The sequence below is a fragment of the Malaya genurostris genome, chromosome 1 (genome assembly GCF_030247185.1).
Source record: "Malaya genurostris strain Urasoe2022 chromosome 1, Malgen_1.1, whole genome shotgun sequence".
NCBI classification, from domain to species: Eukaryota; Metazoa; Arthropoda; class Insecta; order Diptera; family Culicidae; genus Malaya; species Malaya genurostris.
Window position 1 is genome coordinate 163,366,721 of NC_080570.1, and position 15,459 is coordinate 163,382,179.

The 15,459-nt window shown below is 38.2% G+C and overlaps 2 protein-coding genes across 2 annotated transcripts in view; one reads left to right on the forward strand and one right to left on the reverse strand.

Moving 5' to 3' along the window:
• The first annotated feature begins 763 nt into the window (after window positions 1–763).
• LOC131428717 (gastrula zinc finger protein XlCGF57.1-like) lies at window positions 764–2,518 on the forward strand. The gene is made up of 4 exons (XM_058592766.1): window positions 764–880; window positions 944–1,640; window positions 1,713–2,285; window positions 2,360–2,518. Exons 2-4 carry the CDS (start codon window positions 961–963, stop codon window positions 2,427–2,429), a joined length of 1,323 nt encoding a protein of 440 aa, XP_058448749.1. The 5' UTR covers window positions 764–880; window positions 944–960; the 3' UTR covers window positions 2,430–2,518.
• Window positions 2,519–6,515: 3,997 nt separating this feature from the next.
• The window catches only part of LOC131426622 (frequenin-1), a 139,715-nt gene continuing 130,771 nt past the window's right edge, over window positions 6,516–15,459 (reverse strand). Inside the window, exon 8 of the mRNA XM_058589484.1 lies at window positions 6,516–15,190. Within this exon, the coding sequence (XP_058445467.1) occupies window positions 15,023–15,190 (168 nt within the window). The 3' untranslated portion in view covers window positions 6,516–15,022. The remainder of the gene's footprint in view (window positions 15,191–15,459) is intronic.

Genomic DNA, 15,459 nt, shown 5'->3' on the forward strand with positions numbered 1-15,459 from the left:
ACACGGAGAGGAAACTTATGTAAACAAATGGAATGACAGTTTGGCTTTGTAGAGTTCTTTTTATTATTGAAATTGAGATTATTGTATAATCCGAATTTTAAGGCAAAATTGCAGGATTTTGAAGCACTTATTCGTAGGGACGGGAAAAACGATTTGTTTACTTTTGTAAGATTTGCTCTTCTTTGAAAAACAGCTGATTTGAAATTTTTACTTGGCATTACACTCAGACAAAAAATATATGGAATTTCATAATACCTTCATAAGATACCTTATGAAATCATGAAAATTGGAATTCCAATAAAAAGCCTTATAAAATTCATACGACATTTTTAGGAATATTGTGCGAAATTTTTATGACAAACATAACTTCTCTCATATACTGTGGAATTCATAAGTTGTTCGTATGTGAACTATAGTAGTGATAGATGAGATGTATATTGCAGAGGTATATTATTCATATTATTTATATGAAATGGTGATTTTGGTGATATCATAACATTTGCCTTATGATTTTCACTACTCGTTTTGCCTGAGTGTAGAAATGTCAGGTCTGTTTTGATTGAAGACGTTTTCGCAGACTTTTGAAAATCATGTTTTTGACTTTTGAAAACGCCGCAGTCTTATTTTTTGCTCACTAAATCAACTTCGTGCTCCGAACTTACAGCGAACTTAAGTATGCTGACTTTTGCTTTTTGAGTTTACAGACTTTTCAACCCTGCATGAAGATATTTGAATTTTTTACCTGGCAACTCTGCGTTGGCATCTCTGATTATGACAGAGAAATCCAAACAATAATAAAGGATTCTTTGATCACTGATCCTTTGATCCTGCTCGTTATTGTAAGGATCATAGCAAAATTGTTTCTTTAAAAGTGATACAAGTATGTTGTGCAAGAATTACGAGTAAAAAAGGGAACAATTTAAATATTTTCTTTGTTTTCTAGCTCAAAACATACCAACTATGCTTGGGGCAATCCAGAAACAAGAGCGTCCGCTTGGTAACCTCAAGTCGGAAACTTCCATACAAACCGCCGATTTCACAAGACCATACAAATGCCACATTTGTGATAAACGATACATTTATAAGAGGGGTCTTGCCAGGCATATCGTGCTCCATCGTAAAGAACGCCCCTTCGGTTGCGATATCTGCGGCAAAAGATTTCTCTTGAAGCAATACATTGATAAGCACATGCTTGTTCATACAAGAAATTATCAGCATGTTTGTGATGTGTGCGGCAAAGGATTCTGTTCAATTACCTACTTGACGGAGCACAAGGTCCGCCACACCGGCGAGCGACCGCATAAGTGTAACAAATGTGACAAAGATTTCTCACGTAAAAATGAGCTGAAATTGCACCTGTTGGATCATACGGAAAATTGTTTGTACAAGTGCGATTTGTGTGACAAAAAATTTCTCAACAAGGGACATTTTGTCAGTCACATACGGGTACATAGCGGCGAACGACCCTTCAGTTGTAATATCTGCGGCAGAGATTATCCTGAGCAAGTTCAGCTGACCGCTCATATGTCCGTTCATACTGGCAAATTTCAGCACACCTGTGATGTGTGTGGCAAAGGCTATAACACCACACATCTATTGCGAAAACACATGGTGAAACATGTCACCATGCCATCGGACAGGTACTTTCTGTAGACTTTTTACTAATGAAATCGTTAAGTTTGATGTCGCGTAAATGAATTCTCATTTTTTAGCAAACAATCGTTACCAGAGATCAAAGTGCGGAACGATGGGGAATCCAACAATCAACAATTAGTGCATCAATGTGAATTGTGTGGAAAACGATTTCAACGTAAAAGCTACCTTGCCCGACACTATCAGGCACACAGTGACAGCTTGTCAGTCAGTTGTGATATCTGTGACAAAAAATTCTCCAGCAAGAATAGCTTAACCATCCACATGTTCACCCACACGGGTAATCATCGGTTCAAATGTGATGTGTGCGGTAAAGGATTCACTGCCAATTGTAACTTGATGTCTCACAAACGTGTTCATACCGGTGAGCGGCCTTTCGAATGCACCGTTTGTGGAAAAACTTTTCAACTCAAGTCGAACTTGAATGCGCACAAGTTCATTCATTCGGACGAGCGGCAATTTAAATGTAACATCTGCGACAAAGATTTTACCCATAAACAGATTCTGAACAGGCACATGTTTATTCATACCGGTGAATTCCAGCACAAATGTAATGAATGTGGTAAAGGGTTTGTGGCTGCTGCAACCTTGAGGAAACACATGCTTAAACATGCGGACGGGTCCCTACGCAGGTGAGATGATTCTACCATTTTATTGTCTATTACAACAAATTTGTTGAACCAACTACATTTGTTTTTGTTTGCAGCAAGAAAGGAATTGATAGGGACGAAAAACTACCAGATCCAGGCACAACCAAACAGGAAGTCTTCGAGTAACTTATTAAATCAGAAGAACCAGAAAAAAAACTAAAAGAAATGCTTGCCCGATAAATTTATTGAATGATTAGATTCGTTGAAGAAGCTCACTGTTGTGTTCTTACTATCTCGTTAGAAATTTAACAGACTTTCAATATATACGTTACGGAAAGTGGACCAAGCCATGCTTGTTTTTGGTGGGGCACGTTCACAGAGATTCACACTGAATTTTAATTCGCAAACTAACGGAGCGTTTGACATGTAGAGGGCGTGCTAGCGCATATGACGAAGATGACATCAAAACAAAGGTTTATTTGCCATTTACAGAACTGATTGAGTACTGCCATAATTCCGTGCACGAAGGCTAAATTTTTTAACCTGGACCTTCTTTATTGTCATTGTGAATGCAATTCTTACTATTTTCTACATGATTTTAATAATGTTTTTAGAGGTTGCGTAATCGAAGATAAACTGAAGATTACAATGTCGCATCAAGCGAAAACGACATAATAATGTAATTTTATTGACCCTAACTCGACTAACTCTTGTAAAATGTTATGGAAACAATACAAGCTAGAAAGGAAGGAAGCAATGATTTGCTTATTTTATTGACTCAAATTCTTCTTGGAATGAGACAAATATAAAGAAGTATGGTCATAGACATGACGCATGTAGCGATCAGACGCTTGTTGTTTTGCTTCAAAACACTGAAACTGACAGTGAACTACTTGTCATGTTCTTAGCATTCAAATAAAAACTACCCATTATTTGACTTGACGGAAAATAAAAACTACCCATTATTTGACTCATTTATACTTAATTTTGAGTTCTTTTAAATATTTTTCTTTTCATTCGCTGCTTCCATTGTCAAAATACAAAGAGCAAAACCACCCAACAGCGTGAGTTGCGTTCAATAAGCTAAAACTAGGTAATTTCAATTTCAGTAATTTCAGGTTGAAAATCACGTTTTTCGCAGACATATGTCAAAATTCACGACTTTTGAAATCGACGCGGTCGTGTTTTTTCGCTCGCTAAACTACTTCCGTGCATTTATTATTTATAGCGAACTTAAAGTCCGCAAACTTTTTCAACTCTGCCCGAGCATATTTGTTATTTGCACCTACCATCTCTAGTTTCAACAGACATCGCAGCCCATTCATAGCGTACAGAACCATATGGTATGACTGTTGATACGATCCTACTTACACTATGAATCCTTCCAGGTCGGGCCTCGAACATACGACAGCTGACGGCTTGTAAGAGCCGGGTGGGTAATGTCAGAGACGTGAATATGAATAATTTTCTCTAATTTAATGATGTGACACATGGGCTGAAAAGTTCCGGGCCTAACACATAGATAGCGTTAGTATTATTGCCGTCACCTTTTTTCAGTTAATACAAACCTTTAGAAGACAGCTGTTAAAATTTCATGATAATATATTTATTAGTTTGTGAGTTATTGTTCTAAGAGTGACGCTTACTTACCTTACCTAACAGTTATAGGCCTGGGGTGTCCTTTGCTGTATCAAGCATACGTCTCCACATAACTCGGTCCATGGCTGCTCGTCGCCGGCCACTCAAGGCACGGATGCTTCTGAGATCACCCTCCACTTGATCGATCCACCTTGCTCGCGGCGCTCCTCTTCTTCTTGTACCAGTCGGATTAGATTCAAGAACCACTTTCACTGGGCTGTCGTCCGACATCCTGGATTATGTTGGCAGAGGACCAACGTGCCCTCAGTGTTTTAGAAAGAAAGGTACTGAGTACCAGCTATGGTGGAGTGCTGATGGAAGACGGAACGTGGAGACGGCGTATGAATCACGAATTGCAACAGCTACTAGGAGAACCACCTATCGTACGGACAGCTAAAATCGGACGTATACGGTGGGCTGGCCATGTCACATGTCACATGGCCAGCCCACCGTATACGTCCGATTTTAGCTGTCCGTACGATAGGTGGTTCTCCTAGTAGCTGTTGCAATTCGTGATTCATACGCCGTCTCCACGTTCCGTCTTCCATCAGCACTCCACCATAGCTGGTACTCAGTACCTTTCTTTCTAAAACACTGAGGGCACGTTGGTCCTCTGCCAACATAATCCAGGTCTCGTGGCCGTGAGCGTTTTGTGGATGGTCAATTTCGTGCGGTGGCGTACTGTTCTAGATCGAAATTTTTTTCTGATTCCAAAGTACGCACGATTCCCTGCCAAAATACGTCTATGAATTTCTCTGCTGGTGTCTTTATCGGCGGTCACCAGTGAGCCCAAATACACAAACTCGTCAACCACCTCGATATCGTCACCGTATATTAATATTCGTGGTGGGAGGCGTAGTGTTTCTTCTCTAGAGCCTCTTCCTCTCATGTATTTTTTTTTCGACACATTTATGGCCAGCCCGATACGCCTAGCTTCAGCTTCCACTCCGATGTAGGTTTCCGGCATCTTTTCAAGGTTACGTGTCACAATATCAATAACGTCAGCGAAGCCAAAAAGTTGTACGGACTTTCGGAAGATCGTGCCACTCGTGTCGATCCTCGCTCTTCGAATCACACCTTCCAGGGCAATATTGAACAGGATACAAGAAAGTCCATCACCTTGACGTAGCCCTCTCCGAGATTCGAAGGGACTCGAAAGCGTCTCAGAATTTCGTGTTTTAATTTTACACTGTTTCTTGATGGAAAAAAATATCGTTCAAGTGAAGCAATGGCTTGAAAAGTGTTATGGAGACTCCGCTCCATCAGAAACAACAGGAAAACGTTGGTTTGCTGACTTCAAACGTGGTCGTAGAGACACCGATGATGCAGAACGCAGTGTACGTCCAAATGAGGCAGTAACACCAGAAAACATTTAAAAAATCCACAAAATCGTTTTGAATGATCGAAAAGTGAAGCTGCGTGAGTCAGCTGACATCGTAAGGATATAAAAAGAACGTGTTGGCTTTATATTGCGTTGGACCAAAAGTGTGTTGATGATTCTGAGCAGTGTTTGGCCATGTTTAAACGTAACAAACCGAAATTTTTGCGTCGATATGTGACAATGGATGAAACATGGATTCATCTTTTCACTCCGGAATCAAAACGATCGTCATCTGAGTGAACAGCAACTGGTGAACGTAGTCCGAAAGCACCTCAATCGGCTGGAAATGTTATGGTCTCGGTATTTTGGCGTTATGTAATATTTATCAACTATCTTGAGAAAAAAAATACCATTAAAAGTGAATATTATATAGCGTTATTGGAGCGTTTGAAGGCAGAAATTGCAAAGAGACGACCGCATATGGCGAAGAAAGAAAATTTGTTTCATCAAGACAACGCACCGTGTCACAAATCAAAACAAAACAATGGCAAAACTACATAAATTGAACTTCGAATTGCTTCCACATCCACCGTATTCGCCTGAATCGGCTCCCAGAGACTACTGATCGTTCGCAGACTTGAAAAAAATGCTCACCAATAAGAAATTTTGCACGAATGAAGAGGTTATCGCTGAAACTGAGGCCTTTTTTAAGGCAAAAGATAAATCGTTCTACAAAAGTGGTTAGAGCGGCGCTGGAATGATTTTCAATGAAAAGGCGAAACCGAAAACTGTATATTGGTGCATTCAAAACGGCGACGTACTCAAAAAAAAAAGATTTTTGTCAGTAATATTTTCCTGCACATGGCGCAGTGTCAGAGTTGCCATCTATTCGAGAAGTACAAAACAGTGGAAGATATTTTGGGAAAATTCAGGATTGTCATCACTTTGTTATCTCTAAAGCGAAACAAAACAGCGTACCAAGAATGAATTCCATGTTTTGACAAAACAACAAGACTCAACTGTAGGCTAAAATTTAGACAGGACAAGGTAAAAAAAATACTAGATAAGCGAAGCTAATGAAAGATTGTCTTTGTTTTCAGTTTATTTTTCAACGTAGTTTTATCCATTCGCGTTTCGTTCACGCGTTAGGCCTCAGCAAAAGCGCACAGTTACTAGATGTTGCTATTCTACTGCTAGCTAATTTCTAATGGTAAAAGTCCTACTGTAAGAGTCAACGAGAAAGCAGATAAAATGAAGCAGCTTAGTTTCAGTATGCGAAGGACCGTCAAGAAGCATTGACTGACTGCAGGGGGTTGTAAGTTTTTGTAAGATTTTTTTATTTAATCATGTAACTTTTTTTTTTCCTTTGGTTTGTTTGGTTTTGCTTGAAATAATTTCACCTTTTTCTCTTTGTATCACTTTAAATAATCAATGTTTTTTTTTTCTTATGTTGTTATATTTTTCACTTGAGAAGGTATGCTCGTTTGTTAGCAGGTGAGAGTTTTAAGAGATTTTTATTTGTTTGACTTTCGTTACACACACATATAGGAATCTGAGAACAAGTTTTCTTCCGATTTTCTTCAGTTTTCTGTCAGTTAGTTTAATAGAAACGGATTGCCCATCATCAAGATCTTGTGTTTATGAGAGTAGTGTTGCAGTCTGTTGAACAAAGTTTCTTGATTTATTTTTTGCCTGTTTGTGGTTTATTAAGTTTTTTTTGTGTATTCATTCTATGCTAGGTTTGTCAGGTTGGCGTGAAGTGCGAGTGTTTACTAATCCACAGAAGTCCTGATAGTTACTTATCTTTAATGTTAGCTGTCATTTCGTGTGGAATGTGAAAATTAGGGGAACCACACCATAAATTCAATAGTAAGTGCATTTCCATACCAGAAAGTAGTTTTAGTGTTCCCCTACTTTCCAGTAGATGGCGCCTTTGGCGTGCCTGATATTTAGTTTCCAGAACATAACCCCCCTATTGTGACAAAAGTGATTAATATTGAATAATTATCAAGCATATTCATATTGCTTTTTTATGCATTTGATACAAAAAAACAATACCTCTGACTCATTCGTAAAATAACATTAAAAATATCACTCGCCAAACAGGCATTCCGTAGCGAGCAAATGAATATTTTATTAATGGAATCCACCTACACCACCCTGGGCTGTGCACACAACCTATTCAACAGACCGTCGTGGGTCTCGGGTGTAAATACAAACGAGATTGAAAGGTGGCGCCAAGTGCATCAGGCTATTAAATCCAGCGTCGGTCGGTCGGTCGGTCGGTCGTTCGAGTTCATTCTAGGCTAGCTAAAAAGGCATCGTGGAAATAAAAAGACGAAACGGAAACGTTTCCGAAATTGTACTCTTTCATTTCCGGTGTTGCGAACAAACATTCTCCCACTTCACGTAGTAGAATCCATAGTGTAGGAAGCCATTAGCCAGTTTCCAACCATCGTCGCGACGTCTGCGGAGGAAAATCTATGCGCAACTTTGACATTTATTTCCAACTCGCCTGCCATCTTTAAGGATTATATTACCCCAACAACAATATTTCATTCAGTTATCGATTCCGGTTTTGGATACTCTTTCGTATGTTTCTGCCAGTGGATTTTTTCAATCAATTTCTTCGGAAACGTCGCGACCGCCCATTCACTGCAATTATTTATCACCATTAACCACTGCATTCTCGCGGCCAACTGCGATGTTTCACACGGCGAGGGTCAACAGTCCTATTCTGCCTGACCGGGAGCTGGTTGCAATGAAGCTTTGTGTAGAAGCTCAACAAAGGTGGAAAGAATGCAATTTCAGAAAATTTTTCTCCATGAAACGGCCAAACGGCCGATTGTGGACGGCAGGTGGAACGACACAACTATGGCCGAAAGCCAAAGTGCCGATGTCGGTGTCTGCCGGGCAATAATAATAGCTTTTGTCTGTGTCGCCCCCTCTCATTCTGCTTAACGAGTGTCAAATTTTTACATCCATTCAAGGGTGCCAAAGTTGTGTGCATTTTGCATCTCGCTAGCTAACAATGATAAATTACAGATCGAGGAGCATTTTTTTTTTTAATTTTTATGTTCAATTGTTTCTTATTTTTCTATGGAATCTGGCTGTAATCACAATGTGCGGACTTTTTCAAGCTAGAAGGATGAACTGTTTCAAACCACAGATTCTTTTATTCAGTAACACACCGGAGATGAACTCAAACGCTGTGAACTGGACATGCAGTCAGAATGCTAAATTCGATGGACATAATAACTGAATGCCGATTCGTTAAAAGTCAGTTCACCATTTGACAAAAGGTCGATTCGACATTTTCAAAATTCAAGTCAATTGAACACTCAACTAGTTATCGTGGAATACACTGAAGTCATTTTTTATGTGAGTTTACGTACCGCATGAAAAAACCGCATAACTCTGAAACTTCGCATAAAAAAAAACCGCATAACTCTGAAACTTCGCATAAAAACTGCATAACTCTGAAAATTCGCATAAAAAAAGACCGCGTAAAAAAAGACCTTATGTATGTGTAAACAAACATTGCACAGATTTGTAAGAATGAAAATTTCAAAAAGGTGAGCTGACTCCAATGATTGCAAAGCGTTACATTATAATAACTCTTTGGTGTACCACAATCAACCGGACGACAAATATTTCCGTTCCGATGACTAGCAGCACTAGTCTACCGATGCAAAAAGGTGGGTGGGTAATGTCAGAGACATAACTGGATTGCGTGAATGCGAATAAAACTGACATGCTTTTTCCACACATTCGAATATCAATAATCGTTTGTATTCAGGAACTGGAACTGAATTAAAGAACTAAATTCGGAGCCTAGGACTGGCTTCGAATTTAGTTGCAAAATTCAGATCTAGATTTCAAATTTTGAATTTCGTTTCAGAATTCAGAAGTTGGATTCCTGAATCAGATCCCGGTTTCAAAAATCTAATTCCAGAATCTAGGATTGGGACTTAGTTTTAACGTTTGATACTTTAATCAGGAGCTAAATTTTGAAACTGAATTCTAAACCTTATTAGGTTCAAAATTCAGGTGGACTAGATTCAGAATTCAGCTTCAAAATCCAGTTGTATAATTCAGTTCAGAAGACCCGTCGTTGTTGCTGTTGCGGAAGGTCCTCACAATGACGTCCGGTCCCTTCAAAGCGCACAAGAAGCAATGATCGATCTTCGACCACGGTTGACCTTTTTCACTCGTTCAGTTGGTTGTCCTCATTTTTTTCCAAAATTTTGAGAAGATTAATTTTTTAGTTGTGTATGACCATCTCACACTATTGAAAATCTAATCATAAATTTCTGATCATATTCCTGATGGTATGAAGAAAACATTATTCTGTCGCGTTGAGTACAGTTCGAGATATTCATGATTAAGTTCTACTCATTCTTCAACAGGACGAATTTAGGAAAGGCGCTCCATAGTAAAATAAGACGTATTCACGTCAAAAGCAGGGATGCCAGGTTCACAGATTAATCTGTGTTTCTCAGATTTTCAACTTTCTGCACAGATTTGAAAAATGGCACAAATTTCAGAAAATGATCACAAACTTTCACAGATTCTGCAATCGATTACAGATTTTTTTAAATTGATCACAGTTTAGCACCAAAAAGTACAGAGCGCTCACCAAAATGATTCTGCTCAGCTATTATGACACGGGAGACGTGCACAGATTTTGCACAGACAGGTTTTTGGCTTGATCACAGACTTTTGAAAAAATGACCTGGCATCTCTGGTCAAAATAGCAATTTTACAATCATTTTTTTTACCGTGTAAGACATTTGTCAAATTTATCCTCGGCGAATTGACTCATCCGGCGAGATGTCATTTGACGAATTGACGTTCGGTGAAATGACTTCACAATGAAACGTCATTATGCATCGATTGTAATGGATGTGGAAACTTTCTCGGCTTCATGGTTCCACCCCAACATCGTTAACATTTTCATTGTCACTTCACCAGTGAATTACAGTACGTAAGGTTGTAAGGTAAGGTCCGATAACCTATAGTCTCTATCCTCGAATCATATTTTTTATTCTTTTTCAATTTTTACCTCAAATTGACTAGGAACAACGAGTATTTCTTTAGTAGTACAGTAGGGCCGAGTTTTGCTATGGGAATATTTGTACTCAATCTGGTTAGAATTTTGAAGTGAATTGGGTAGAATTTTATCGTAAATATCTCAAGTTATACTAAATTCAACAACATTATTTTTTCTCCATTTTATTAGAAATAAGATCAGCAATTTATGATTCAATTTTCAACAGTGTGCGATAACCATAAATAACTCAAACATTGTCTTTGGCAACAATGACAAAAACTCACCTCGTATTAGCTCACACTCTTATTTGCGTTGCGAATAGTCGTCTTCAAGCAGTAATAATTAAAACAGACCATCGATATGGTGTGAAACTGAATTCTAGAGCTGAATTTTGGGACTGAATTTAGAACCTGAATTCTGATCCATCTGAGTTCTGTACTTAATTTAAGGTAATGAATTCTGTTCCAGAACTTATTTTCAGAATACAGGATCAAAAGAATCTTGAATTCTAACTCTGGTTACTGAAACTGGTATCTTGACTAGATTTTGAAACTGAAGTTAGTGCTTTAAGTTCGAAATTCGTATCCAGATTTCTGATTCAGATATGAATTCTAGATAAGGATTCTGAAACAAAATTTTAGATTTGAACTCCCAAATAGAATTTTGGAACTGACTTCTAGATCAGAGTTTATTTGCTGAATCCAGTTTTAGAATTTCATCCAGTATTCAGTTTAGCATTTTATTCCTAAATTCAGTTTCAGAATTCACTACCAGAATTAAAAATCAGAATGCTGTAACTTAGGTTCTGGAACTAGATTTTGGAATTGAATTTAGAACTTGAATTCTGATCCATCTGAGTTCTGCACTTAATTTAAGGTAATGAATTCTGTTCCAGAATATATTTTCAGAATACAGGATCAAAAGTGAAAACTAAGAATCTGGTTTCTTGACTATATTTTGAAACTGAAGTTAGCGCTTTAAGTTCGAAATTCGTATCCAGATTTCTGATTCAGATATGAATTCTAGATAAGGATTCTGAAACAAAATTTTAGATTTGAACTCCAAAATAGAATTTTGGAACTGACTTCTGGACCAGAGTTTATTTCCTGAATCCAGTTTCAGAATTTACTTTCAGAATCCAGTTTCTGAATTTAATTCCTAAATTCAGTTTCAGAATTCACTACCAGAATTCATAATCAGAATGCTGGAATTGAATTCGGAATTTCTGTTCTGGAACTAGATTTTGGAACTGAATTCAGTTCCTCAATTTAGGTTCGGAATTTAAGTTCAGTTCCAGAATTCTAGAACTAAATTGGTCAACTTTTCACTTATTCTTGATCTGGAATCCAAACTTGAATTTTGCAGCTGAATTTGGAGTCAGTCTCACGTACTGAATTCATTTCTTTGATTCAGTTCCAATTCCTAAAAATATCCAGAAATTCAGGAACTCGTGTAGACAAATAAATTGTGGCAAAAAGTACAGAACAGTTGTAAACATCGTATAAATTTCACAAATCGAAGTTTCTCGGAACCATCCGCAGTTTTTCACGACTGCGTATATAAATCTACAAAAAAAAAACAATTATAATATTGTGTATTGTATTGTTTTACTCTTTATTTGTGTGATGCATCGTTATAGTTTTGAAAGCGAAGCAGTAAAGGTTGCAAAATTCTTGCAATCAATCAACTAATACGAACGATTATTGATATTCGGAAGAGCAAACAGAAGTCAGTTTCATTTGTATTCTCGTCGTCCAGTTATTTCTCTGACATTACCCATCCGCCTTTTTATTAAACGTTCACTCCTTAGTCTTTATAATTATTCTAGACTTAGTTTCGGCATCATTAGCAAAACTTTCTGTAGCTCTCGCTGCTTACTTTTCCTTTTTTCTCCTCTCCCGATTGTGCTTTTATTGGGAAATCGGTCCAAATTTTGATCAATCAACCTTGACGCTTCTTCGAATCAGCTCGTGCACTCGCTTTGGATAATCAGATGAAAGCGGCTCAAACGGCTCGGGGGAAACGAAACGCCCGAAAGTAGGTCGACACATGATAGATCAATAGACCAATGCGCATAAAAGCCTGTTCATAAGACACTCGATCAACCTGCCAACTTTTTGGCCTCCGAGCCCCGGTCTCCCCTATTTATTAATTTCAGTTCTGTAACGTGCCACTGGAACCAAATTGTTCCCAAACATGGCGGTTTTCTCCTGCTCTGCCATGGGAATTGTGATTGGCTGTTTCGAGTTTATTCAAGTTATCAGCTTCTTTATATCTCACCTTTAGTTTTCAGTTCGTTTTACATTCATAAAGTTACATAAATGAACTAATAATTCGAAACGTTAAACTTACTGATACTCTGTCACCCTCCAGGGCGGATGCGAAGATATTCACTCCATAAACATAAACATAAACATAAAATGTCTTATTCGATGGAAATTTTTCGAAAAGTTCGAAATGCACTCAATACTCAGTGACAGAGATGACACTACAGGGTAAACTAAAGGGGGCTGGACGTGTAGCGCCTATGCCGGACATTATGGTCGTGCAATGTTACTTTTGTGATGTCTATTTTTCCGATATTAATCCTCCTTTTTATTCTATTTCAGGTTCCAAAGTTCAGGAATGAGCTTTTGCCGTTTGGGCTGTTTTCGAAACCGTTCGAAAACTTTCCATTTTCATCACCATCAAATCCGTCTTTATCAAACATTTGCACCTCAGAAACCATTGCTGTTCCCAAGGCAACGCAAGCGATGCCAAATCTGCAACGGCACAAAAAAAAAGAATTGAAAACTTTGGATTCAATCAGCCATCAATCCAAATTGGTGGGATGTTTAGCACCTATCCGTATCTATCCGTATGTCACTCGCACCTTCAACGCCTACCCGTTCGTCGCGGTTATTTATGTTTCACTATCAACAATATGTGGGTGTGTGTGTGGGTGTATGACAGGCGAAATGGTTGCAATACATTTATATTCTGATTTTTTTTTTCTTCATCCTTCTCTGTGGAGTTGAAGTTTGTAACAACGCTTCTTCTTCGAATGCTGTATAAAAATAACATGTTTGTAGTTTTTGTTTGTTTTGCTGTCACCGTCGTCAGCGTTCTATTAACCGGGTTACTTTGATGGGTTGGATTTCACTTGTCTGGCTTTGACTGTCGGTGACGGTATTTTTTTGTTTTTGTTTATTTTGGTTTTCAATAATGATTTTACTAAACACTGACTTTTTTGTTTTCTAATTTTGGTTTTTGGTGTTAGCTAGCTGTTAATATTCTTCGCTGATGTTCCTTCTTCAGTTTCATTCGAATCAAGTTTCCTTCCAAGACTAATCGTTTGCCAAGTTTGATTAAGTTTTTTTTTTCTGTTGTTTTTCTTTTATTGCTTTTGCTTTAACGAATCCTGTCTGGCCGCAGCCTTCTCACTCAATCGACTCAGCGATGGAATGTTATTATGTTACCCGTTTTTCGGGAATGATTTGCCCCACCTATTGGTTAATTTTTAATAAGATTTTCTTTGAATAACAACAATAGAATTAGCGTTTAATATCAATATTGTTTATCATCGCCTCTTTTGCTGTGATTTTCTTTAAAATTTCGTAACAAATAATGCATTTTTTACATGCGGTGCTGCCTCTTGTTTACTTTGGATTCAATGAAATATAATCTAGGTTCCGTTACTGTTACTTTTTGGCATTGTTATTACTCAAATTTACACACTTATCTAAAACTGTTAGCACGACTGTTATCTACTTTCCTCGGTCTGTACTGTCGAGATTACGCGTGTCACTCACCAACGGGCCGAGTTGTAAATAGAATTTCTTCTTTTGCGAAAACTGTAAACATTAGAATGTGCACATTTTGTTCTGATTTTCTTCTTTGTAGTGTGGTATGAGTGTGTGTGTGAGAGAGAGTGCGTTCTGTTCAAGGTAATTTGACGGTTGCAGTTTCCAAGTATGATTGCGTAGTGCTAATTTCCTTCATTTGTTGTGTTGAAAAAACGTATCCAACAGTTCTGCGCTTAGTATGTTCGATGTCCTTATCTCTTACTCTAGTAGCTTCACTATCCAAAGCCAAGCAAACTTAACTTGTATTTTGTTATTAGATTGATTTGATTGCGCTGGACGCTTTTGCTTAAATCTGAGATTGCATAAAAGTTTTTGTTTTTCAAATACGCGAATGTTTATTTTATTAAGAAGAAGCATTTTTCTTAAATAGGATACTTGTAGGATGGTAAATGCTAGTCGATTGTATTTTTATTTTTTTTTTATCTTGAAATTGATTACCCCCTTCCCTTAAGGTTTGTTGTTTCATAAGTCACTTTAACCTTAACTAGACACAGTTAGAACAGTCAAAAATTTGAGAAGATGCTTTTAAGCAAAACAAAAATCAAGAGTAAGAGGAGAATATTGAGCTTCCTCTTACAACAAACAGCCAACGGAAAAGAAATAGAAAGCAAGTGTTTTTTTTTTGGTTTTCGTCCCGTTCCCTAATTTACTAGGGAACACAAAACGATCTCGCGCTCACAAAAGCCACCTAGCAGCAGGTAAGAAATGAGAAAAGAAAACACCACAGCTCTCAATCACGTGTACCCCAGAGTTCACATCGTTCATTTCGCATTGTTTGTTTTCTAAATTCTGTGCTGTTGTCTGTCCTCTAGTAGGCGCTGCTGTTGCCACCCGGCACCGGTCGGATCTCGATATTGTGCTGCTCGTCATACTGATAAGACCGCTGCGGAGGTGGCCCATGATCTCGCGAGTCGTCATTTGGTTAATCGCCCCCTAAACTAAGCGCCTGAACGATGCGGGGGTCCTCTTTGCTACCCTCGCGGAACTCCTCCAGCGTTAGCCGGTCGTCGTGATTTTTGTCCATCTGATCGAAAATTTTGTCCACTCGTTTCTGGGGCGTATTTTCGTCCTCGGTCTGGGGCTGCTGACCCTGTTATTCGGAAAGAGAGAGAAGAACGGTGAAACGAAACGAAACATAATTTGAGCATTGCGCAAATAACATAGTAGTCTGGGAGTTTCGGTTTTGCACCAAACGTCAGTTGGAGTGTTTTTTTTTCTCGCTATCTTGAACTCGTGGAAAAATCTCGTTTGTTTGGACATTTTTGAGAAAGAAAGGAAACGGTATATAATGAACCCAACATACATTTACGATAACAAATCATTTGCAGGAAGCCTTCTGTAAATCATTTATCATTATGA

Excerpts from the sequence above, each read along its gene's own strand:
- LOC131428717 (XM_058592766.1), top strand. The coding sequence starts at position 961 with ATGCTTGGGGCAATCCAGAAACAAGAGCGTCCGCTTGGTAACCTCAAG. Across the intron at positions 1,641-1,712 it reads GTCACCATGCCATCGGACAG|CAAACAATCGTTACCAGAGA; the intron begins GTACTTTCTGTA and ends CTCATTTTTTAG. Across the intron at positions 2,286-2,359 it reads GCGGACGGGTCCCTACGCAG|CAAGAAAGGAATTGATAGGG; the intron begins GTGAGATGATTC and ends TTTTGTTTGCAG.